The sequence below is a fragment of the Mustelus asterias genome, chromosome 16, assembly GCF_964213995.1.
Source record: "Mustelus asterias chromosome 16, sMusAst1.hap1.1, whole genome shotgun sequence".
NCBI lineage: Eukaryota > Metazoa > Chordata > Chondrichthyes > Carcharhiniformes > Triakidae > Mustelus > Mustelus asterias.
Genome location: NC_135816.1, coordinates 70,331,525 through 70,358,146, shown reverse-complemented (window position 1 = coordinate 70,358,146; position 26,622 = coordinate 70,331,525). Strand labels below are relative to the sequence as shown.

Here is a 26,622-nt window from a genome sequence, read left to right as displayed (position 1 = left end):
AATCTTTCCATAATTTTACTTGGGAATCGCAAGAACAGGAAATCTTCCTGCTATGCTGATGAGATTATGAACATTTAAAGTGATCATCCAAGCATTTGAATATCTCCCGAAATTTATCGGCGTCAAGAAATGCAAAACAGCTTTCCGGAAGTATTTTTGAGTCTCCTTCACATCGACACATTGTTCATTACAGCTAATCATGAAACAGTGAGTTATTCAATTCTAATTAGAAATTATATTGCAGAGTATCCCCAGTCAGCTAAGTAAGGCTCATTGCTGAAATAACTCATTTTTCACTGTTGAAAGAGCAGTCAAGCATCTCTCCACTCGCAATGGGAAATGAAAACAAGAACAAATTAGCATTTATATAACACATAACATAATCTTCTGTACATTCCAAAGTAGCACACTCAACGGATTACTTTCAAAGTGACTTTGTTATGTAGGTAAATGCAGAATTCAATGTGTGTACAGTACTATCCCATGAAAAATAAATGATAGAAAAGGATCTTTTAGTTTTGTGGTGTTGGTTGAGGCAGCCATGTGTTCAGTCCATATGGAAAACTCCCGAGGGGCGATGCTCCCATCCCGTTGCACTGCTTTTGCTCGTCTCCGGCAGCCGGATTTCTAGCGCCGTTAGCTCCGCACCAGAAATCAGCGCAGAGCTGCATAATTTTAGTGAATGAAGATTTGAATCTGTTTTTAATATGATTAGCAGACCCAGGACGGAAGTCTCTGGGCCTGCTAGCCTATCCCCCCAGCCAGGAGTGGTTCACACCAGCAGGGTTTCGTGTAGCTCCTTACTAACAGGGAGCTGGTAGCCAGACCCTGCTGGAGTGAGGGGGGGATGGGCAATCGAGGCCCCCCAGAGGGTCAAGTGCCCGATGGGGGCGCCCCCTGGGCATTGCCATCTTGGCAGTGCTAGCCTGATTCCCCAGCATTACCCAAGGGCCAGGGTACACCTTGGCACTGCCCAATGAGCATTGCCAAGGGGGCGGGGCCTGATGGCCGGGGCTTGTTGGGGGAGGGGGGGGGGCGGCGGCGATCGGTGGAGGTGCGGGGTCCCGCTGCCACTCTGTACTTTGGGCTGAGTGATAGAGGGAGGGAGGCCAGCGATCGGGATTGGCCATCGGATTGAGGTGGTGGGGGTGGCCTGCTTGGGGGGTGTCAGGGCTGCAGGTGTCGGGACTGTGGGGGGTGGGTGATCGGGCAGCCGATGTGGGTGGGGGGGTGGGGGTGTTGTTGGGGGGGGTGGTGTTGGGGACTGAGGGGGTGACAGACAGGGGCCACAATGCATGCGCTGATCTCAGCACTGACAGATCGGCGCATGCACAGTGGCCTGCTCAGTTTTACTCCAGTTTTTACCCAAATTCGACACTTAGAACTTTTTTGGGAGAGTTGCCCTTCCTGTTCTTTCTGGAATACTGTGGGATCCTCTACATCTATTTACACAGGCAGTTAATACCTCCTTAAAGTAGTGCAGGTACAGCATTCCCTCAGCATGGTGGTAAGGTGTCAGCCTTAATGAAGTTCCCAAGTCCTGGAGCGAACAAGCAACATTCTGACTCAGAGTTGGCCGTTCTACCAACAGTCAAACTGCCAATGATGAGATTTAGTAAAATGATGCTTTTGCAATATTTAAAGTTAAACACGTTACTCCTGTGATGGCACATGCAGCAAGTGGACGACCACATTCAAAATAAAAACAGAAAATAAACTCAGCAGGTCTGGCAGCATTTGTCGAGAGAGAAACAGTTAAGTTTTGAGTCCGTATGACCCCTCTTCAAAGCTGAGAAGAGGTAGAGCGGTATTGTAATGAGCTGTGATGCCAGTGCTGCTGAGTTTATCTAGCATTTTCTGTCTTCGTTTCAGATTTCTGGCATCCACAGTATTTTAATTCAAGGTTGTGAGCTGAGGAAGACTCAGATTTGACCTGAGTTGATCTCTGCTCAGCCCGAGGGCAGCACGGTGGTACAGTGGTTAGCACTGCTGCCTCACAGTGCTAGGGACCGGGTTCCATTCCCAGCTTGGGTCATTGTGTGGAGGCTGCACCTTCTCCCTGTGTCTACGTGAGTTTCCTCTGGGTGCTCTGGTTTCCTCCCACACTCCAAAGATGTGCAGGTTATGTGCATTGGTCATGGTAAATTGCCCCTTAGTATCCCAAGATGTATAGGCTAGGTGGATTAGCCAAGGTAAATTTGTGGGGTTACAGGGATAGGGGGCAGGGAAGAAGACCTGGGTACGATACTCTGTCAGACTTGATGGGCCAAGTGGCCTCTTCTGAATTGTAGGGATTCTTCTTCTTCTAACAAGTTTAAGTGATACTAACCTGAGACAATTGGAGTTATAGTACTGGAAACTAAAGACATTTATGAGGCACAGAGAACGTAGATAAAACAGGATCCAGAGGCAAAGAAGCAGAACAAAATCAATGGTACAAACCATCATCCGAGGGTAGTATTTTAGTGGAGATCTCCCAGATTTAAAAGGTAACCTCTGATAATCATAAGGACATCTTTTTCTCCTGTTTAGCACAGGCTATTAGCAAGCTGCAGAACCGTTGAAGTTCCTTCAAACTAGTTATAAACAAGTGATGTATGGAGTGTTTTCAACTGTGAAGAGGATTGTGGGTATTGTATCGACCATTACTGTGTGTTGAATGCAAGGAATAAACATGGAAGATATGAGAGTGCAAATGGAGATGGGGGTGAGGGGAGGAATCCCTTTCAACTTGATTTGGTGATCCAAATCCCAGCACAAACAAGATGTGACAACCCTGACCCAACACTCTCAGATGTCATCAGTTATTAACAATTAACATAATTATATTTTACACTCTCTCTTTGCTTTCTCTTTACCACCATTTACAATTTGTAAAGCGCACTGTTTCCAATTGCTGATAAATGTCACAGTGATGCTCACAGACATCTTCACATCCAATCCTTTGTGCCAACAAATTACTTTGACCGTTGTAAGATGCAGTGTTGGCATTTCACTAATTTTAATTATATTATTTGTTGCAGGTTTGTGGCAGAGAATGATTTTCTGCATTCTCTACTGAATAGAGTAATTTCTACCAGAACAGGAGATGAAAAGGGTCAAGGTAATCCTTTTAATCATTCTTACCGGATTTCTCTTCCTCTCTTGCCCATCACATTAAAATTGATTAATGTATTATTAAAATTAGCTATTCATTTTTAAATATTGTACAGTGCTTCATTGTATTTCTCAGATATGTCAGAGTGTTTGATATGAATGAGTGTGAAATGTGGAGGCTGCTGACTGTTAGACAATCCTAGCGGAGTTCATAAAGCAGAAGGTCACAAGATCACTGACCAGTTAGTCTGCTTTTGGTTGCATTGGCAGAAGGACTAATATGAGCCAGCATACAGGAGGATTTTCCGCACCGTGGATCATTTAATATCCATTTGAGCAGGCAGGTGAGACACTGGTTTATTGTCTCAAACAAAGGCTCTTAGTCCCCCATTTAGGTGCCAGCCTGAATTTTATGCACGCCTCACAGAGCGGAAATTGAACAGAGAAGGTTGTGGTGAGCTGCCTTCTTGAACCACTGCATTCCATGAGGCATAGGTACACCCACAGTGCTGTTAGGAGAATTGGATCTCATCCTATCTAGAATCATAGAATGCCTACAGTGCAGAAAGAGGCCATTTAGCCTATTGAATCTGCACCAACAACAATCCCATGCAGGCCCTATCCCTGTAACCCCACATATTTACCCTGCTAATCTCCCTGACATTAAGGGGCAATTGAGCATAGATAATCAACCTAACCTGCACATCTTTGGAGTGTGGAAGAAAACTGGAACACCTGGAGGAAACCCATGCAGACACGGGGAGAATATGCAAACTCCAAATAGACAGCCAAGGCTGGATTTGAACCCGGATCCCTGGCGCTGTGAGGCAGCAGTGCTAAGCATTGTTCCACCGTGCTGCCCTGACCTATTTTTGACCTTTTTCTCTATCTAGAATTTGTCATCAGCCAAGTCTGATGAAGCGACCATTTTGAAGGATGCTAAGTCTGATTATTTGGTAGGCTATATTGAAAGTGTTGCATTGGTCTGAATGGGACAGACTGTCACTCTGCACTGAAGCTAGTGACCATGAAACTATCATTAATTGTTGTAAAAACTCAGCTGGTTCATTAATGTCCTTTAGGAAAGGAAATCCGCTGTCCTTTCCCAGTCTGGCTTACATGTGACTCTCGACGCACAGCAATGTGGTTGACTCTTAAATGGCTTAGCAAGTCACTCTGTTTAAGGGAAATTAGGAATAGGCAACAATTGCTGGCCTTACATCTCATGAACAGTAAATTAAGCCCATGAACAATTTCAATTTTTGCAACAAAATCTTTGGAATTCTTCAACAAATCATGCTCATTCAACACTTGTCTTTGGCCCCAAGCTGTTCCAAGACACTCATTCTATCAAACCCCACGGTCACTGTCTGAGCCTGAACCAGACTGCTCAGCATTCTGTAGAAGGACCATTTCGATCTGATGCTGCCTGACCTGTTGAGTGTATCCAGCATTCTGTTCTGTAGTAACTTGAGTCCACAATAAAGATAGTCAAATGCATTGTTTCAAACAAGGGTCTTCTTCATATAAAAACAAAGCTTAACAATAACAGTAACTCAGCAGAAGAATAACAGGAATAACTATGAAAATAGGAGCATGAATAAAACAGTAAAACTTGCAGGACACACTCTTGCAGACTAAACAGCCCTCCAAAGCCTGCATGTGCTCAAAACCCTGAACAGACGCTAGTAAAACAATTACATAGGCGAAAAGGCTTACAAGAACACTCTACTCAAAATGACCCTATGAAACATGTTCTTATTTTGCTCAACATTCTATTGGATTTTGAGCTCTTTGCCTTCATCCCTACTTCCACTTGTGCAATATTACTGTCTCTGTCACTGCTAAAACCCACAACCATGTTTAAGTTTATTTAATAGTGTCACAAGTAGGCTTACATTAACACTGCAATGAAGTTACTGTGAAAAGCTTTTGTTAGCTCCAGATTCGACCACTGAGGGAGAGTGGAACAGGGGAGAGCAGAAGGACATGAAATAGAATGGACAAGGTAGAGGGCCCTGTGATGGAGAAATTGTGAGAATGGAATAGAGTCCTTGCAGAAAATGGGCTGGGAAGAAGTGGAGTCAGGGGAGCTGTGGGAGTCCAAAACAAAATGCTGGAAAAACTCAGCAGGTCTGACAGCATGATGAAGGGTCTATTCTCTCTCCACAGATGCTGTCAGACCTGCTGGGTTTTTCCAGCATTATCTGTTCTTGTTTCCGATTCCAGCATCCACAGTATTTTGCCTTTATCTGAGCTGTGGGAGTCTATAGGCTTGTATTAGATATAAGTTGATAGCCAAACCAGGAACGGAGATGGAATATTCGAAGGGCTGGGGTAAGAAAGAATTAGATATGGGTGACATGTAGGTGTGGGAATGGTGCAAATTGGGAGCAAATCTGATGAAATTTTCCAGCCCGGGGCAAGAGCAGAAATTAATACTGATGGAGCCATTGAACTGGAGAAAGATGTGAGGGAGATGAGCTGAGTAGAACTAGAACAATGAATGATCTACACATCCCATGTGAAGGCAGATCTTAATGAAGGCAGGATGATAGGATATGCAACAAACCCTGTCCCAGGAAGTTGATCGCTCATCTAAGTAGCTTAGTGAGGCTACGTACTTCAGATTTTTGTAATTCCCCCATTCCCCCACCATCTGATGCTATGTTGATTTGTTCCATGATCCACAAAATCCATCCCCAACCCATCCTCATGTTCTTCCTGGACCCCATATCATCTGCTTCCCTCATTCCTCAATCATTTTGGCCTCCTCCATGATCTTTTTCCTTTCTCCCCATGTCCCTTTGTCAGTGCCACCCCTCAACACAGATTGCACTTCATTCCATCATCACCTCCCTCCCCCTCCACACCCATTGCCCCCTTGCCAACTTGCCCTGATCTTTCCAGCTCCCTCATTGATGTCACTCTCATCCCCGGATCTCTCGTTCGCTCCGTCCCTCCCTCTTCAGTTTCCTGCCATGACCTGATATCGAAGGCAGACAACCACTCCATCTGATGGACTGCAGCCACGCAACAACTTCCAAAAATGGTAATCAGTCCCTGATAACTTTAGTGGCAGGTCCTGAGGGAAAGCCACTTCGCTGGGTTTTGTGAATGCAGCTTTGCTTCCCATACCCTTGCCCCTTCCTTCCCCGCATCCCTTTTAATATTGAGACCTTTGTACCATCTATACTTGTGTAAAAGTTAAATTCTTAAGACACTTTTTCTAGGCCAAAGGTTACGGAGTTGACTTTAACCCGGGTAATTTTTACACAGATAATGTTTTTAAGAGGTTGACGTATATGGCTCCTTGAAAGTGGAGTCACAGGTGGACAGAGTGGTGAAAAAGGCATTCGGCATGCTTGGTTTCATCAGTCAGAACATTGAATACAGGAGTTGGAATGTCTTGTTGAAGTTGTACAAGACATTGGTAAGGCCACACTTGGAATACTGTGCGCACTTCTGGTCACCCTATTATAGAAAGGATATTATTAAACTAGAAAGAGTGCAGAAAAGATTTACTAGGATACTACCAGGACTTGATGGATTGAGTTACAAGTAGAGGCTGGATAGACTGGGACTTTTATTTCTGGAAAAGTAGGAGGCTGAGGGGTGATCTTATAGAGGTCTATAAAATAATGAGGGGAATAGGCAAGATAGATAATCAATATATTTTCCCAAGAGTAGGGGAGTCTAAAACTAGAGGGCATAGGTTTAAGGTGAGAGGGGAGAGATACAAAAGTGTCCAGAGGGGCAATTTTTTCACACAGAGGGTGATGAGTGTCTGGAACAAGCTGCCAGAGGTAGTAGTAGAGACGGGTACTATTTTGTCTTTTAAAAAACATTTAGATAGTTACATGGGTAAGATGGGTATAGCGGGATATGGGCCAAATGCGGGCAATTGGGATTAGCTTAGGGGTTTTAAAAACAAAAGGGTGGCATGGACAAGTTGGGCTGAAGGGCCTGTTTCCATGCTGTAAACCTCTATAACTCTATGTGCTTGAATTGGGCCCAGATGAAATCCAAAAAAGATCCTTGCAATGGAATAAAGTAAAAACCAACACTAAGGAATTCATATGAAGCCATCTAACATTTATTACAAATTCTATATATTTACAATGAAATCAAATCATTAACATTTCCAGGATTGTACTTTGGTTCTGAAATTTTTGAACTTTGGTTCCTGAAAGACTGGAGTCGACTTTTTCAAGCGGTATATGAAAAATTAGGTCAAATATCATGGGGTCAGCTTCTAAATGAGATCGCCTTTTACATAAGTATATATGGTAAATGCAAGTGATTGTTGTTGAACTTGCTGCATTCAGTCAGGCTCGGACTTAATTTGCCAATTAAAGTGTTGCTCATTCTACCATAGAGGCACAATGATAAATCTCTTCTCTTTGCAATTTTTGTTTTTTTATTAGTGGACTCCACTGCTCGCGTAATGAGAAATTATCAAGCTCACTCTGTAATTAAAATAAATAAGCTGTTCTTCAGCTTAAGTTTGTTTATTGCTTCATCTTTCATTCTCTCAATATTTCAACTGACTCAGTCCTTTGTCTCACAGTTGTAGCCACAGTTTCTCAAATCCTGCTTTTTACTTCATCTTCAAGTCTCAGAATTAATCACTGAATTGTTCCAGCGCAGAAGGGGGCCATTTGGCCCATCGTGTCTGCACCTGCTCTCGAAGTGTGGATCATGTCTTAGTGCCATTTCCCTGTCTTCTCTCCATATCCCTGCACATTGTTTCTGATCATCTAATGCCCTCTTAAATGCCCAGATTGAAACTGCCTCCATCACACTTCCAGGCAGTGCATTCCAAACCCATTGTGTGAAAAACTTTTTTCTCACATCACATTTGCTTCATTTGCAAATCAGTATCAATCTGTGCCCTCCTGCCCTTGATCCTTTAATGAGTGGGAACAGTTTCTCCTGATCTGTTCTGTCCATCCCTTCATGATCTTGAATATCTCTATCAAATCCCCTCTTAACCTTCTTCTCTCCAAGGAGAACAGTCCCAACCCCTCTAATCTAAGTCAGCAATTGATGCTCTAATTCATAAGATGATATTTTGAATGATTTACCCACTGAACTCTATCCAGCTCCTCGATCTATGCATGACCAGCCGCTCTATTGCTTATTAATTCCTCATCTAAAATAGCCCACAGTTCCACCAGTGATGTAATTTTATCTAACATCCATATCCTATGGCAGAGTATTCTGAATGATGGAGCAAATAATAGTTACCTTCACTTTTGGCCAGTATTTAAACATTGATTATAAATTTAATTTTCTATTTTGTTATTACTTATTCAGAGACAAGCTTCCCAGTCCATTCTTTAATCAGTGTATTAATTGTTATCTGAAATAGATGCACTGATGTCTTGACACTATCCTTTCTGAATTATGTGATCCACAGAATTGTTACAGTGCAGAAGGAGGCCATTTGGCCCATCATGCCTGAACGGCTCTCCGAATGAGCAGTTCAGCTGGTACCATTCTTTTGTCTTCTCCCTGTAACATTCCCTGCATATTTTTCCTTTTCAGATAACAATTTAATTTCCTAATGAACCTGCCTCTTTTAACACACTCAGGCAGTGCGTTCCAAACCTTAACCACTTGCTGCATAAATACCTTTCTCCACATATCACTTTTTGCTTCTTTTTACTAATTACTTTAAATCAGTATCCTTTGGTTCTCAATCCTTTCACCAGTGGGAACTGTTTTTCCCTATCTACTTTATCCAGACCCCTCATTATTTTAAATACCCCGATCAAATCTCCTCTCAATCTTCTTTTCTCTAAGGAGAACAGTCCTAACTTCTCCAATCTGTCTTCATAACTGAAGTTTCCCATCCATGAAATCGTTCTCATGAATCTTTTCTGCACCCTCTCAAATGCCTTCACATCCTTCCCAAAGTACGGTGCCCAGAACTGGACACAATACTCCAGCTGAGGCTGATCTAGTGACTTATACAAATTCAACATAACCTCATTACTCTTGTACCCTATGCCCCTATTTATAATGCCCAGGATACTGTGTGCTTTATTAACTGTGCTCTCAACCTGTTCCGCCACCTTCAAAGATTTATGCACATACACCAACGTCCCTCTGTTCCCCCACCCCCTTTATTTTATATTGTCTCCCCACATTCTTCCTGCCAAAATGAATCAGCTCACATTTCTCTGTATTGAACTTCACCTGATGTGTAGATGCCGGCGTTGGACTGGGGTAAACACAGTCACACTATCTGTAATCCCCACAGCTTGCCTGGACTTGCAGAATTTCACTGGCTGTCCTGTCTGGAGACAATACACATCTCTTTAACCTGTCTTAATACTCTCTCCACTCACATTGTTTGTACCTTTAAGACTTGATTAAAGGTACATTCGCATTCCAACCATTATTCTGTAAATTGAGTTTGTGTCTTTATATGCCCTGTTTGTGAACAGAATTCCTACTCACCTGACAAAGGAGCAGCGTTCCGAAAGCTTGTGGCTTTTGCTACCAAATAAACCTGTTGGACTTTAACCTGGTGTTGTTAAACTTCTTATTGAACTTCACCTGCCATCTGTCTGCCCATTCCACCAACTGTCTGTTTCTGTTTGAAGTTCTACACTATCCAATTCATGGTGCAAAGTTTCATTTCATCTGCAAATTTTGTAATTGTCCCTTGTACACCAAGGCCTCGGTTGTTTAATATATATCAGGATAAGCAAGGGACCCAACACTGATCCTTGGGGAACCTGACTACAAAAACCTTCTCTTTGAAATGAAGCTTAAAACATCATTTTCACAGAACCATTCTTATTTGGAGCGAGTTGGTTCATGGGATGGAAGAAAATGTCAGCTTTGGCTCAGTAGCTCTCTCTCTCTGAGCCACAACAGCTGGGTCCAAATCTCACTCCAGAACCTGAACACTAAAATCAAGGCTGACTCTCTAGTGCAGTATTGCTGGAATCCAGGTACTTTTAAAAAAGAGTTTAGGGTCTCTGCCTCCACCACCAACTCAGGCAGCAAATTCCACACATCCACCACCCTCTGCATAAGAAAGGTTTTCCTCATGTCACCGCTAATCCTTCTGCCACTTAGCTTGAATCTATTACCCCTAGTTTTTGAACACTCTGCCAAGGGAAAAGGGTTCCGCCTGTCTGTTCTACCTCTACTCTTCACAGTTTTGTATACCTCAATCCTGTCACCCCTCAGCCTTCTCTGTTCCAAGGCAAACAACTCCAACCTCTCTAATCTCTCCTCGTAGCTACAATTCTCCAGCCCTGGCAACATTCTAGTAAATCTTCTCCAGAGCAATTATGTCCTTTCTGTAATGTGGTGACCAGAGCTGCACACAATACTCCAGTTGTGGCCTCACCAGTGTCTTATACAATTCCATCATTATATTCTATCCATGTGCCAATGAAGGAGAGCATTTCATATGCCTTCTTTAGAACATCATCTATCTGTACTGCTACCTTCAGGACCCGTGCATTTGCACACCAAGATTTCTCACTTCATCTGCCCCTCTCAGTATATTCCCGTTTATTATGTATTCTCTTTTGCTGTTTGACTTCCTGAAATGCATTACCTCACACATATCAGAGTTGAACTCCATCTGCCACTTTCTGCCCACTCCACCAACCCATCTATGTCATTTTGGAGCTTACATCTGTCTTCTACATTATCCACTACATGGTCAATTTTTGTGTTGTCTGCAAAACTCAAGACTTTGTCCAAAACAACTGCATTTTATTATTTGATTTCTGTTACAGACAATTCAATAATACTTACACCCTGAGGAACAGACAGGATTGGGTGGTCGATCCATCATTGTCCGTTTCTCTGTTCGGATTTCGGACTAGGCTATCCCCATTCTTTGTCCGGCTGCAGCAATGGCCTCAAGCTTAAGTAGGTCTTTGCTTCCCACCCTGCCATGAAATACTTGATGAATAGCTCCTTTCTCTGATAGCCAGAATCCATGATTGGTTTCTTTCTCTGACAGCGTCAGTCCTTTTGAATTTCATTTTCATTTTCACCCCCGACAATCATCCCTAGCGCAGGAAGGCCCCAACAGCAGGTTTAGCCATTCTGTTCGCAGATATGCTTGCTTCAACGATTTCCATCTGTCCCCCCTGTTCCACCAAGCAACCATTGTGTAAGGGTGTTTATAAATTGCCAAATTTTTACCTACTCAATGATATTCTAAGCAAGTAGCAATCATCAACTGCTTACATTACATTAAACCATGACCTTTTACCCTTTGAGCTTTCAGCAAACAATTTTACATGATTTTTGTGGTCAAAAAGGTCACAAACTGGGAAAAAAAAACAATTGTTGCCTGGCCTTTAACTAGTCACCTATTAGATGAGAGATCTTGTGTTAATTCATTTGCAGAAGTTAGCCTTATAAATAATGTTAAATAGTTATTGCAATCATAGCTTTCCCCCATTTCCAGGGTGAAATGGTGGCACAGTGGTTAGCACTACTGCCCCAGTGCCAGCTGGGTTCAATTCCGGCCTCGGGTGACTGTCTGTGCGGAGTCTGCATATTCTCTCTGTGTCTTCGTGGGTTTCCTCCGGGTGCTCAGGTTTCCTTCCACACTCCAAAGATGTGCGGGTTAGGTTGATTGGCCATGATAAATTGCCCCTTAGGGGGGTTAGCAGGGTAAATACGTGGGATTATGGGGATAGGGCCTGGCTGGGATTGTTGTTGGTGCAGGATTAATGGGCCAAATAGCCTCCTTCTGCACTGTAGGGATTCTATGGATGGATAAAGCTTCCACAATGTAAGGAGCCTTCATTATAATTGAGATGGATCAGCCCACCAGGCCAATATTTATCCTTCAATCAATGTCATAAAAATATTATCTGACCATTATCACATTGCTATTTTTGGGAGCTTGCAATGTGCGAATTGGCTCACACGTTTCCTATATTGCAACAGCGACTATCGTTTAACAGTACACCATTTACTCAAAAATGTTTTGAGATGTCTGATGGTCATGAAAAGTGCCAAATAAATGCATGTCTTATTAAAAGAAAGGCAACAGCCTGTGGTAAAAGACAGAGAGGAATGAGAGGGGGGGAAAATTGATCCATCAGCTGGGTTAGCAAAACACAGACGCACAATGGACAACTTTCTAATTTTCCTGAGATTGCTTTGCTGAAACGATAAAACACAACTGCATGCATCAGTAAAGTAGCTGAACTGTCAAAACAATTGTCTGGATCTTCTGGTGTGAGCTGACATTATGAATCTGTCTTTTTCGCATCCCATCGAAAACGATCTGTCATTTAAATGAACGCTCTTCCCAGAGCACTCCTGTCTAGTACCTTGTCCACTTTTGCAGACATTCAAGGTGAAAGCACATTCTTTCTGGTGTGCTTTCCATGATCTATGAAATCAATTTGTTCTTGCTATGACAATGCTTTGCTCACGGCTGCCTCCTGCTCTTTCCACACTTCCCCTGGCAGGATCAGGGTACCAGTCAGACAGCTCCCTGACCAAACCCCAGTGAGAAGGTAACCATTTCTACTCTATCCCTCCCACAAAGGTAACAAAGCAGTTGGCCACACCGGCCTCTTGCTAGGGGAAGGCAATGGGGAAAACCTAGAAAATCCACCACTTTTTTAGTGATCCTTGCAGACACTGGATCAGTTTAATCCTGTTGACAATGACAACTTGCATTTATGTAGCGCCTTTAGTGCAGTAAATCAGCCCAAGGGGAGTGCAACGAGACATGGGGTGGGATTTTCTGGCCGTGCTCGCCCCAAGGTCAGAAAATCCCACCCGAAGTCAACGGAGGTTTGCATGATGCGTGTTCCACCCGCTACAATTCCCGAGGCGGCAGGGCAGTAAAATTCCATCCATAGATTTATAGCGAATCAAAGAAGGAAATGTCAAATCAAGTGACCAGAAACTTGGTCAAAGAGAAAATGTATGAAGCAGCCTCTGCCACCAGTAGTGGGGCAAAAGAATTGTGGGAAGATTGGATGACTTGTCAAAAATTCTAAGATCAGACATTAGACCTGGATCTTCACTGAGGCTGGAGGTGATTGCACTGGAGAGGGTGCAGATGAGATTCACCAGGATGTTACCTGGGATGGAGATTTGAGCTGAGCAGAGAGGCTGGATAGTTTCAGAACTGAAGGCTGAAGAGAGGTCCTGATTGAGGTGTATAAGATTATAAGGGGTATGGACAGGGTGGATAGAAAGTAGCGGGGGAGGGGATGGCCTAGTGGTATGATCGCTAGACTATTAATCCAGAAACTTAGCTAATGTTCTGGAGACCTGGGTTCAAATCCCACCATGGCAGATGGTGAAATTTTAAAAATCTGGAATTAAGAATCGACTGATGACCATGAAACCATTGTTGATCATTGAGAAAAACCCATCTGGTTCACTAATGCCCTTTAGGGAAGGAAATGTGCTGTCCTTACCTGGTCTGGCCTACATGTGACTCCAGAGCCACAGCCACTCTTAACTAGTGATGGGCAATAAATGCTGGCCAGTCACCGACTCCCATGTCCCAAGAATGAATTTTTAAAACGCTGTTCCCCTTAGTTGAGGAGTCAATAATGAAGGGGCATAATTTTAAGGTGAGGGGCAGAAGGTTTAGAGGCAATCTGAGGAAAAATATTTTCTTCCAGAGGGTGGTGGGAGTCTGGAATATACTGCCACAGAGGGTAGTCGAGGCGGGAAACCTCATGTCCTTTAAGGATGACCATGTGAAATGTCATAACATTCAAGGCTATGGGCCAAGGGCTAGAAAGTGGAATTAGTGTAGATTGAATGAAGTTTTGGCAATGAAGACTCGATGGGCCTCTTCTGTACAGTATGACTTGATGACCTAGCTGTGTTTCATGGCAGCTCAGAGGACTCATGAACCAAAGTGTAAATGAGGGGACCTTTTATATGGTGAAATAGAGAGATCCTCCTTATTCCCCCCATGTCAGTCTATGGTCCTCTACCACCATGATCCTTTGTGCCGTCTATTTAAAACTATGCTACCAACCAGTCATTGATTCATTAATTTTCATAATGTTAAAAAAGCCATTTACCTCCAGTCCAATAAAAGTGTCAATCAGCCAGACCTTTTAAAAATCAATCACAGAAGTTGCAGGTATTTGAGACCTCTTAACCTCGTGTAAACAAATATTGATCAAATTGACAGCAGAGAGCCAGAGCTGCCATCAAAGCAATGTTTCCCGTGGGATTCAGAGTAATGGGATTCTGAGCTCTCAGACAACGTCCCTGCGTCAAGCAATGGCGTTCCACCCACCTGTTTTTGAAACACTTTTTTTTAAACACACCCTATTGTCACTACAGGGCTCTTTGGTTCTATACAGTGCATAATGGACATGGAAATGCCATTGGGGGATCAGAGGGAGTGTGTGGGGAGGGTATTTAGGAGGCGAGAGGACTGGATTTTCATGTTTAACTGGGATGAAATTCCACAGCATCTAGGCATCACCTATTAAAAGAGCCCACCTCGGCACCCAGCAGTTCCTGTGGCTGCCTCTGAACTTTTCATAGGGTTAGCTGGCTTGATTGCAGCTTGTGCCCACCCCTCAGTCATGAAGAGGGCCGAGCTGGGAATTTTTCTGCTTGGGTGATGACATTGCAGTTCTATGTAGCAAAACTGATCCACTTAATTTCATTGAACTAAACAAGGCAGCAACTGAAAATTGTGAATATATTTATCTTTCAGCATTTTAGATTATAGTATGACCTTTGAACTAATGGACAATATTGATTTGCGCAATCTCACCCAGGATCAAATTACAACTATCTTAATGCTCCATACTAATGTGTCTGAAATGGTTAGAAAGAGACAGTGCCAGCTGTCAAATTATTAAATAAACCAGAATCTGGGCGAATATATATATATAATATATATATATATACGTACACATCAAAATAATTACTTCATGAGTTGCAGTCAGATGTTAAGTTTCTTTTGCAATGTTTCTGTATGAAAACAATTTTCAACTAAAATTACCTATTCATTACATAATTAGGACAGCATAGGGAATCACCTCACAACGTCACATTTAAACAAGTGTATCAAAGGTAAAATCACTGCATTCATGATTTCTTTATGGAAGTATATTGATAAATTACACAGCCGACAAGTTTTAGAACAATAGCAAAATACTACAAGAGCTGAAGATCTGAAATAGAAACAGAAAATGTTAGCAATGCTCAGCAGGTCAGGCAGCATCTACAGACAGAAACAAAGTTAATGGGTGGGATTCTCAGGTCCCGCTGCAGAGAATGGAGATTTGACTGAGCGCCAAATTCTCCGTCCTCGCTGGCAGCGGCGGCGGGGTGTGAACAGCCTAAGAATTCCAGCCAGTGTTTCAGATACCCCTTTGCATCTGAAAAAATGTCATCGATTGGAAATGTTTCTAACGCCACTGCTTGTCCAGCTGCGTGTCTCCGGTATTTTCTGTTTTTTATAACCAGTTTTAGAAGTTAGGTCCTTTATTCTTTGCAGTTCTGCACTTGCTGGGCAAGTGATTTTAGCTCATCCTTTCTTGTTACCTATCTGAGCAATATATGAAGATTGGCATTCAACAGCACTAACAATCCCACAACACACTTAAAGTACCATTTACAATGTAAGGGACATTACACTGGATCTTCTGGTCCCCCTGACAGTCCTCTACGGGTTTCCCACTGGCATAGGGTGGCTTTAATGAGAAATCCCATTGAACATGGAAGCCGCCTCCTGCCTCCGAGAAACATACTTCAGAGAGGCCAGAGAATCCCGTCCATAATGTACATTATCAGTAGCATAAGATCACTTCACGACAGAACATGGAGTGAGATTGTTCTTCGAAGAGACTTGTGCTGAGTCTATATTGTGAAAAGTCAGTATGATGTTAAATACAAGTTAGAGTTTACCAACAGCCTTGCCCTGGCAGTATATGTAAATGCAGACCATGAAAAATCCCTTCTAAGATCCATATTGGTGATAACAGAAGAACCTGCACAGGTATAACCTCCAGCTATAAACATGTGGAAAAGCACAGAATGCCTATGTTACAGAGACTGTGAACCACACAGCCTCTGTCGGGCACAACCACTTATATCTTTACTGCGGGTACAGATGAACAAAATACTAAGTACTGTTTCACATTTCCTTTTACAGGCCTATGGGTTACAATGAAAATGTTGGTGGGGGATGTGCCCCAAATCAGGAAGGATTATCCACACCTAGTGGACAGGACCACAGTGGTGGCCAGGAAACTGGGATTCCCAGAGATCATCATGCCAGGTATGTTTACTTGGGTTGCCGCTTCTGATTTATATTCTATGATTGGAACTCGTGTTGCGCAGGGGTGGGTGGGGTGGGGAGGGGGGGGGGTTGCCTGGAGGCTTCGTGTGTGGCACAGGAAGTGTGTTCTTGATCCTCTTAGTCCACAGGAGTGCTAAAAGGAGCAGACCTTGAATTTAAAAGTTGATGTGATTTGATTTATTATTGTCACATGTATTAGTATACAGTGAAAAGTATTAGTATAAGTCAAAAGTATTGTTTCTTGTGCACTATACTGACAAAGCATACCGTACATAGAGAAGGAAAGGAGAGAGTGCAGAATGTAGTGTTACAGTCATAGCTAGGGTGTAGAGAAAGATCAACTTAATGTGAGGTTGGTCCATTCAAAGGTCTGAATGGCAGCAGGGAAGCAAGAGATTGAATTAAAGCATTGTTAGAGGGTTTAAAAGAGTTAGAATAAAGTTTTAGACGCACAGAACGAGAGTAAAAGATAGAATTAGAAGGTATGGTGGGCACAGCTTGCAAGAAGTTGCCATCTTGGATTCCCCTCTGTTATGCAGCTAAGTTGAAATCAAGGTGTCATTTATGTTATTGTACTCTAGCTTTTAAATGTTACTACTTGGCTTTTGCAAGAGCTTCATTGTTGGCCGGATTTAGAATTATGAAGGATTAAATTGCCAAGAATGGGGTTAGAGTTTGATTGCTCAAACCTCCTGTTTCAATCCTCTCACTAGCCCTCTCGCAGTGGATAAAACCAGTGTTGACTCAAGCATAGAGTTTGAGACCCAATAGGTTTTTCACAGAGACTCTTCTCTAATTGCGGTCATTAATCACAAGCAGCACGTAGAAATACTGAGGGTAGAATCTTATCAGCCGCGGAGGTGGCTCAGAAGGCAGAAGGGCGGGGAAATTTTTAAATGTGCACATCAGGTAGAACGTCTGAGAGATCTTGCTGGAACTAGGGTGAGACTGGCATTAGTTAGCTGCCTGGCTATGCTAATTGTCAGCACTGAGGTCCAAGTTGGTGAATTGCTGGGATCTTGCCAGTAAGGCTGAGGCCAGCACACACCTGGAGACTGCCTCCTGGCAGCAGGTCGGATTGGGGATGGAAGGTGGGGGTGGTGTCTGTGAAGCCTCCTTTAACTTCCCACCCAGACGGCCACAGTTTCCCCTCCACAGGGATACCATGTTAACTAAGGGCATAGTTTAATGTTTAGCCTTTAAAAATCTCCAGAAGGTGCCTCCATTCTGAGATGTCCTTTCAATCCCCCACTTACAAGAGCATGCCACCTGTTGGACTGCCCAATGCCAGGTGCCCTCCTGTCTGTGCAGACCACCCACCGTCCTCAGTCAGATGGGGGTCCTGGGAGCAGCCATTAATTGGACCTCCGAAACCTGCAGGGTCAGGACCTGGAAATGGCCTTGACCCACATTTTAAAATGAAAGCATTTAAGATTCTATCCTGAAGGGTGATAATTAACATCTTCTCGGGTCTCATGGGAAAACCGCATCCATGGTCAAATGTACACCTTCAGAAAAATCCTTTATCACCTCTGTCACACAATTCCTAGTGAAAGCAGAGCTCATTTTAAGCAATTACATGATGTTAGAAGAGGCTTGCTGTCAAATCTTTCCATCTTGTACTCTTCAGGACAGCTGCAAGAATACCAAATTTCAAAGACGATGACAATTTAAAATGCATAAGAAAAGAGATACAGATTGGTTGGCAAATAGACTCTAGTCAAGCTGTTGTCGTGGAGAATGCACCAAGGAAATGCTGTCCTCCAAGGTTTTATTGAGTTGAAAAGGGCATAATGCCTGGACATGTTCTTTTTGTTTACGAAGGACAGGGCCCTGTGTGTGAATATATATGGCGTCTAGCCAGTGTAATTGAGCCCCATTGCAAGTTGACTGATAATTGGTTATTATTCATTGCACATTTGAGATTAACATGGAGAATTCTTCTTGACAACATCTTGACTAATCAGAGTCGATTTGCCTGGTTTGAATTTAAACAAAGGTTTGGAAATAACTGCTGCCTGGTGCAATCTCCATGGGAACAGGTTGAAAAGCTTCAACAATATTTCTCTGTTTACGACAATAAGTTCTGTGCTATCAGACATCTAATTACATGATTGGCTGACAATAAAATTAAACTAAATTTGGAGTTGCTTTCAATCCTCAAATGAAAGGCAATTGTAATTGTTGGAAACATAAAACAGGTCAGTCCGCATCAGGTGGACTCGAAACATCAACTCTGTTTCTCTCTCCACAGATGCCGCCAGACCCGCTGAGTTTATCCGGCATTTATTGTTTTTATTTCAGGAAAATGCAGCTTGGTAGCTCTTGCACGTCAAAGCCTTTACCTTTCAAAGGTGCCGTTATCAGCCTGATCTAGCTGAGGTTACAGGTGGCCCCAGCCCTGCCTGTTGTGAAATTGTTTTGAGCAGCTGTGAATTTGACGTCATTTGGCTGGTTTCTGGAGCCGCTCTGTGTTCGCGTGCAATCTGACAAGGGGATTTATTCTCCTCTGCAGGGGACTAGATTAGCATGTCAAGCATTGTTATAATCCTGGTGAGAGAACAGCGTTCAGGTGCTGTTGTCCTTTGTTAAACCTGACTAATTCAGACGCAGGCCTCCTAAGAATCAGGGGTAATTTTTTCATAGGCATCTGTCGCAGTTCCTGATCCTTTTCATTCGAATTCATCCACTCTCAATACAATGATTGAATTCTATAACAACATTAGAAATTAAGGGACAGGATATGTTAGCGACATAAAGGGAACAGGTGAAGTAGATGAGGAGATGAGTGGTTGATAATTTAAGGGGATTATGAGTGAGGAAACAAATGAGAAAATAATGGCACATTTCAAATCTAGTATTTAGCCAGTTTGACTCACTGCAAGATGTCAAGAAATGGCTGACGGCGCCGGATACTACAAAAGCCATGACAACATTTCTGAAGTTATATTGAAAACTTTTACTCCAGAACTAGCCATGCCCCTGAGCTAAGCTATCCCAGTATAGCTATCACACTGGCATCTACATGATAATGTGAAAATTTCCGAGGTATGTCCTATCCATGGAAAAGCAAATCCAACCCAGTCAATCACCATCCCATCAATCTACTCTTGATTATTAGCAAAGTGATGGAAGGGGTCGTTGACAGTGTTATCAAGTGGCAATTACACATTAACCTACACTCTGGGTCATTCAGCTCCTTACCTCATTGCAGCCTTAGTCCAAACACACAAAAAGAACTGAACTCCACAGGTGAGGAGAGTGTGACTGCCCTTGACATCAAGGCAGCATTTGACTGGAGTCAATGGGAATTAGGGCTAAAACACTCCACTGGTTAGAGTCATAACTAGCACAAAGGAGGATGATTGTTGTTGCTGGAGGCAAATCATGTGCCAGAGTTCCTCAGGATAGTACCCTAGGCCCAATTTTCAGCTGCTTCATTAATGACCTTTCTTCCATCATAAAGTTGGAAGTGGAGATGTTCGCTGATGATTGCACAATGTTGAGCACTATTCACAACTCCTCAGGTACTGAAGCAGATCATGTCTGAATGCAACAAGACCTGGACAATATCCAGGCTTGGGCTGACAAATGCCAAGTAATAGTTACACCCCATAACTGTTAGGCTACGACTATTTTCATCAAGGGAGAATCTAATCATCTCTCCTTGATATTCCTTGGCATTGACATTGTTGAACTCTCCACTATCAACATCCTGGAGGTATCATTGATCAGAAATTGATTTGGACTAGCCATATAAATACTGTGGCTACAAGAATAGGTCAATTACTGGGAATTCTGCGGTGCGTAACTTACCTCCTGACTCCCCAAAACCTGTCCACCATCTACAAGGTACAAGTCAGGAGTGAAATGGAATATTCTCCACTTGCCTGGATGAGTGCAGCTTCAACAACAGTCAAGCAGCTTGGACAAAGCAGCCCGCTATATTGGCACTCCATCCACCACCTAAAATATTAAGTTCCCCCTACTAATAACACACAGTGGCAGCAGTGTGTACCATCTACAAGGTGCACTGCAGCAACTCATCAAGCCTCCTTCAATAGCACCTTCTAAACCCACAATTGGTACCATCCAGAAGGATAAGAGCAACAGATAAAGGGAACACCACCACCTGCAAGTTCCTCTCCAAACCACCCGCCATGTTGACTTGGAAATATACCACTGTTACTTCACTGTTGCTAGGTCAAAATCCTGAAACACCCTTCCTAACAGCACTCTGGGTGTATCTACACCACATGGACTGCAGCGGTTCAAGAAGGCATCTCACCACTACCTTCTGAAGGGCAATTATGGATGGGCAACAAATGATGGTGTAGCCAACGAAGGTCACATCCCATGAAAGAATAAATAAAAATGGATTAAGCGAGAATACAACTCGAAAATGGATGGGTTTATGAATGAACATTCCCTCCTGAAAATAGTATGGGCCATGCTGTTTCTAGTGCTTGAGTTGCTGATAATGGGCTGCTGTCAGTCAAAACTGTGCACTGGGAAATCATCTAGAATGGAGAACTGAAAGATGAGGTATGTTGGAGGGCATTTTGTGACTTGTAGCACTACATGTCTGTTGTCACCTCCCGAAATATTGCAAAACTGCTCATCACAGGGAATTCCACTGTTTCATTCCTCTGCAGGTGATGTTAGGAATGATATTTACATCACCATCCAGTACGGAGACTTTGACAAGTACAACAAGACCACGCAGAAGAACGTAGAAGTTATAATGTGTGTCTGCAGTGAAGATGGTAAAATTATTCCGGTAATTATTTCTCCTCGGGATTGAATATGGTGACCAATGGTAGCTAGTAGAGCAAGAACAACAAGGTTCAAAATTCACTGCTCTCCTGAAAATATACTTGTGGAATGGTTTGTGGGCTAATTCTCAGTGACTTCAATCAAGTGGATCATAATGTGTAATCATATCCAGTGTGTACAAGAAATATCTTGATCCAGGGGCTTTAAGAATTAGGTTAAAGGCTAATCTTGTCCGCAGTGTGACCAAGAACATAAAAATTAGAAGCAAGAGTCATAGAGATATACAGCATAGAAACAGGCCCCTCGGTCCAAGTCATCCAAGCCGACCAGATTTCCTAAACTAGTCCCCTTTGCCTGCATTTGGTCCATATCCCTCTAACCTTTCCTATCCATGTACCTGTCCAAATGTATTTTAAATGTTGTAATTGTACCCGCCTCTACCACCTCCTCTGGCAGCTCATTCCATATATGCATCACCCTCTGTGTGGAACCATTGCCCCTCGAATCCCATTTAAATATTTCCCCTCTCACCTTAAACCTATGCCGTCTAGTATTGGACTCCCCTACCCTGGGGAAAAGATCTTGGCTATCCACCTTATCTATGCCCCTCATGATTTTGTAAACCTCTCTAAGGTCACCCCTCATCCTCCTCTGCTCCAGGGAAAAAGTCCCAGCCTTTCCAATCTGTCCTTATAGTTTAAACCTTCCAGTCCCAGTAACATCCTTGTAATCTTTTTTGTTCCCTTTCCAGTTTAATAACATCCTTCCTATGGCTGGGCAACCAGAATTGTATGTAGTACACCAAATGTGACCTTACCAATGTCTTGTACAGTTGTAACATAACGTCCCAACTCTTGTAATCAATGCTCTAACCGATGAAGGCAAGTGTGCCAAACGCCTTCTTCACACCCCGTCCACTTGTGACGCCACTTTCAAGGAACTATACTACACCTCTAGGTTTCTTTGTTCGACAATACTTCTTAGAGCCCAATCATTCTGTCCTCGTTTGTCTTACCAAAATGCAATACCTCTCATTTATCTGAACTAAACTCCATCTGCCATTCCTCGACCCCCTGGCCCAGTTGATCAAGTTCCCTTTGTAGTCTTAGATAACCTTCTTCACTATCCACTGCACCATCAATTTTGGGGTCATCCACAAACTTACTAACCATGCCTCCTGTATTCTCATCCAAATCATTTATATAAATGACAAACAACAGTGGACCCAGCACCGATCCCTGCGGCACACCGCTGGTCATAGGCCTCCAATCTGAAAAACAACCCTCTCCCACACCCTCTGTCTCCAACCGGCAAACCAATTTTGTATCCAATTGGGTAGTTCTTTCTGGATCCCATGAGATCTAATCTTACTGAGCAGTCTATCCTGTGGTACCTTGTCAAAGGCCTTGCTAAAGTCCATGTAGACAATGTCTACCATACTGCCCTCATCTATTTTCTTGGTCACCCCTTCAAAAAACTCAAATTTGTAAGTCATGATTTCCCATGCATAGAGCGATGCTGATGATCTCTAATCAGTCCTTGCCTTTCCAAATTGCATATAGGTCCGATCTCTGAGAATCCCCTCCAACAACTTACCCACCACTGACGTTAGGCTCACTGGCCTGGGGGTTGGTATTAAAATTGGAATTGTGGAGAGGACAGTAATGCTTCAGGAAATGGGGAGAACAATGGTAAATAGGAGACTTGAAGGAAGGTGCAAATGGAATGCTACCAGTAAAAAGGGTGATTATGAGGGGCATCAGCGAATGGGAGAATGGGGTAGTACTAGCAGTAAATGAGGGAATTAGTTAAGGGCTCCAGTGAAGAGAGAAATATGGGGATGGATCCAGTAGAATTATGGATGTCTTGTGGTGCAGCGGATAGTGTCCCTGCCTCTGAGCCAGAAGCTCTGGGTTCGAGTCCCACCCCAGGACATGATGACCAAGGAAAATGTGTTCATGATGTGCCTTATGGTTGAGTATCAACCTGCAGAATCCATCCAACCACCCAGCCAATGGCAGGCAGTAAGGACAGGAGAGACTCCTGGTCAGCTATGCTTGATGTAGAGTGGTGCCCCTCAAACTATAAACGTCTGGTAACAGACTGGTGATCTGTTCCAGGAAAAGCTAGCTCTGCAAATAGATGAAAGTCTGACTTGAGCACCGTTGGGCAATCGGGTACCACTAAGGGGGAAGGGGTGGGTGTAAAGTGGCAGTGGCATCAGTAAATGGGGGGAATTGATGGAAGGCACCAATAAATGGAGAAATTGGAACTACAGCATCAGGAACAAAATTAGGATGTGCTTTTTCCACACTAAACATTGGAGAAATCTGGAATTCTCTTCCCAAAAAGGTTGAGTGCTGGGACATTTGGGAAGGGGTTATGTCTGTCAGAATTTCAACCCCTGATTTATCAGTTTAACCTCCTGGAAAATCGCAGTGTGAAACTAGGTGGAAGGTGGATGAGCTCTGTCTTGGAGGCCATCATTTCAATGCAAAATCTGGGATACTGGATCTTACAAGATTTATCCCATGGAGGATAAGCACTGGATGAGACACTGGAGCATTGCTAAACTTGGCAGCGTAGTCTAGCAATCAGGCCTTGGGGAAGCAGAAGGAGATACTGCTGAGTGTGGGAGAGTGAGAACAAAATGAAATTGGATGAATTGCAGAACATTCAAGAATGGGTTAATGATAACACACTGTGGTGATTACCAATATTTGGTATAATTCAGGACTTCTGTTAAGCGGAGCTCTGATATTACACATCTAAGAAGTTTAACAACACCAGGTTAAAGTCCAACAGGTTTATTTGGTAGCAAAAGCCACACAAGCTTTCGAAGCTCTAAGCCCCTTCTTCAGGTGAGTGGGAATTCTGTTCACAAACAGAGTTTATAAAGACACAGACTCAATTTACATGAATAATGGTTGGAATGCGAATACTTACAACTAATCAAGTCTTTAAGAAACAAAACAATGGGACTGGAGAGAGCATCAAGACAGGCTAAAAAGATGTGTATTGTCTCCAGACAAGACAGCCAGTGAAACAGCTTCACTGGCTGTCTTGTCTGGAGACAATACACATCTTTTTAGCCTGTCTTGATGCTCTCTCCACTCCCATTGTTTTGTTTCTTAAAGACTTGATTAGTTGTAAGTATTCGCATTCCAACCATTATTCATGTAAATTGAGTCTGTGTCTTTATAAACTCTGTTTGTGAACAGAATTCCCACTCACCTGAAGAAGGGGCTTAGAGCTTCGAAAGCTTGTGTGGCTTTTGCTACCAAATAAACCTGTTGGACTTTAACCTGGTGTTGTTAAACTTCTTACTGTGTTTACCCCAGTCCAACGCCGGCATCTCCACATCATTACACATCTATGCAGAGGTTATTTCACCAATATTTGCAAAATTGAACTGTTTTGTTGCAGAATGCCATTTGCCTGGGTGCAGGAGACAAGCCAGTCAGTGAATATCGATCCGTCATCTACTATCAGGTCAAACAGCCCCGTTGGATCGAGACAATCAAGGTTAGTGAAACCAATGGAATATTACACTGCTTCAACCGGGAATTATAAGAAAAAAATACTCACATTTATGTAGCTTCTTTCATGATCTCAGGATGTCCCAAAGTGCTTGACAGTCAATGAAGTAGTTTTGAAGCGTAACCACTGTTGTGATATAAAGGCATGAAGCAGTCAGTTTGCACACAAATAGCAATGAAGTAAATGAACCAGCAGTGGCTCATTTTCAATTTGGAAAGGCTGGTCTTGCTTTGGATAGAAGATCTTGTGGTGCATGGTAGCAGAGCCAGAAGTGCTGGGCCAAAGTCCTACTCTGCGACTTGTTGGCCAGGAAAGGTGCATGTTTAATGTGGCCAAGCAACTTGATTATCTGTCTATAAATCCTTCAAATCTGCCTAATAGCAGGCAGTGAGAATTTTCTGGTCAGTTTTAATGCAGAAGACAACGGCAAACCACTGCAGTACTTTGCCAAGCATTATCATGGATGAATCCAATGGAGGTCCATGATTGCCATGCTACCTGAAAGAGAAACAGGTCCCTTTTTGATAATATAAATCGTCAAGGCTAAAATAATGGCTCTGGCTATTATTTTGATGATTTTGAACAGGGGGAAAAATACAATTTCAATTTGCTTTATATATTTGACTATATATTATGGTGGAGAGAAAACAATTACCTCAGTTTAAGGAACATTAAAACATGATCATATCCCAATCTGACTTTTTCAACATGAAGAAGGAGAGATGTGGATCAGCTGCCTGGAATGTTAAACATAAAAGTTTCATAGTTTTAAATCTTGACACAATTCTGCGCACGAAAATCCTTCATGACCAACACAAGCAAAGTCAGCAAGAACAATTGAATCACTTTCTGAAAGTGTCGGGTACAATGTGATGATATCTGTCTATAAATATTTTATGGCAAGCATCGGGTCACACATGGAAACTCTTGTTGGAGTTGTTAACAACTTATGAGTATAATTTTTTTAACATCAAAAAAATCCCAAAGTTATTCACAGGAGACGTAAATAGAAAAAGTGAAAGGACACATTGGGGCATGTGATCAAAAAGCTAGTTTTTAAGTTTGTTAATTAGTGTCAGAAGTAAGCTTACATTAACACTGCAATGAAATTACTGTGAAAATCCCCTAGTCGCCACACTCTGGCGCCTGTTTGGGTACACCGAGGGGGAATTTAGCGTCAGCTAATGCACCTAACCAGCACATCTTTCGGACTGTGGAAGGAAACTGGAGCACCTGGAGGAAATCCACACAGACACGGGGAGAACGTGCAGACTCTGCACAGACAGTGGTTCAAGCCAGGAATCGAACCAGGGTCCCTGATGCTGTGAGACAGCAGTGCTAACCACTGTGCCACCGTGATGCCCCTTTTGAGGATCGTCTTAAAAGAGGAGAGAAGTGAAGAGATGGGCAGATATAGGGAGGAAATTCCAGAACTGAGTTCCTGGACATCTGAAGGCATGACCACCAATAATGAAGTGAAGGAAGGAGGAAATGGACCAGTGATTAGAATTGAAAGAACACAGATTTATCGGAGGGCTGAAGAAGAATGCAAAGGTAGGAAGATGTGAGGTAGGGAGGGATTTGAACATGAGGATGAAAATTTTAATTATGAGGCACAGATGAACCTCGAACCAACCTAAAATCAATAAGCTGAGAAGTGTTGGAGGAATGGGAGCTTATCAGAAAGGTACGGTGATGATCATGGCTTATTTTAATCTACAAAAATCAAATGGTCAAAGGCAGTTTAGGTGAGGAATTCATAAAAGATTTCAGAGATAGTTGCTTAGAACAACATGTTTTGGAACCAACTAGCAGACTATACTAGACTGGAATTGTGTAATGAGATAGAATTAATGGTAGCAGATATCATAATATGATTGAATTTTACATTGACGACTGGGTTAAAGAAT

The 26,622-nt window shown here is 42.9% G+C and overlaps 1 protein-coding gene across 1 annotated transcript in view; it reads left to right on the top strand.

Moving 5' to 3' along the window:
- LOC144505239 (dedicator of cytokinesis protein 2-like) overlaps positions 1-26,622 on the top strand; it is a 618,318-nt gene that overhangs the window by 120,348 nt on the left and 471,348 nt on the right. Inside the window, exons 12-15 of the mRNA XM_078231263.1 lie at positions 3,024-3,103; positions 16,250-16,375; positions 21,052-21,176; positions 24,599-24,697. Coding sequence (XP_078087389.1) covers positions 3,024-3,103; positions 16,250-16,375; positions 21,052-21,176; positions 24,599-24,697 — 430 coding nt within the window. The remainder of the gene's footprint in view (positions 1-3,023; positions 3,104-16,249; positions 16,376-21,051; positions 21,177-24,598; positions 24,698-26,622) is intronic.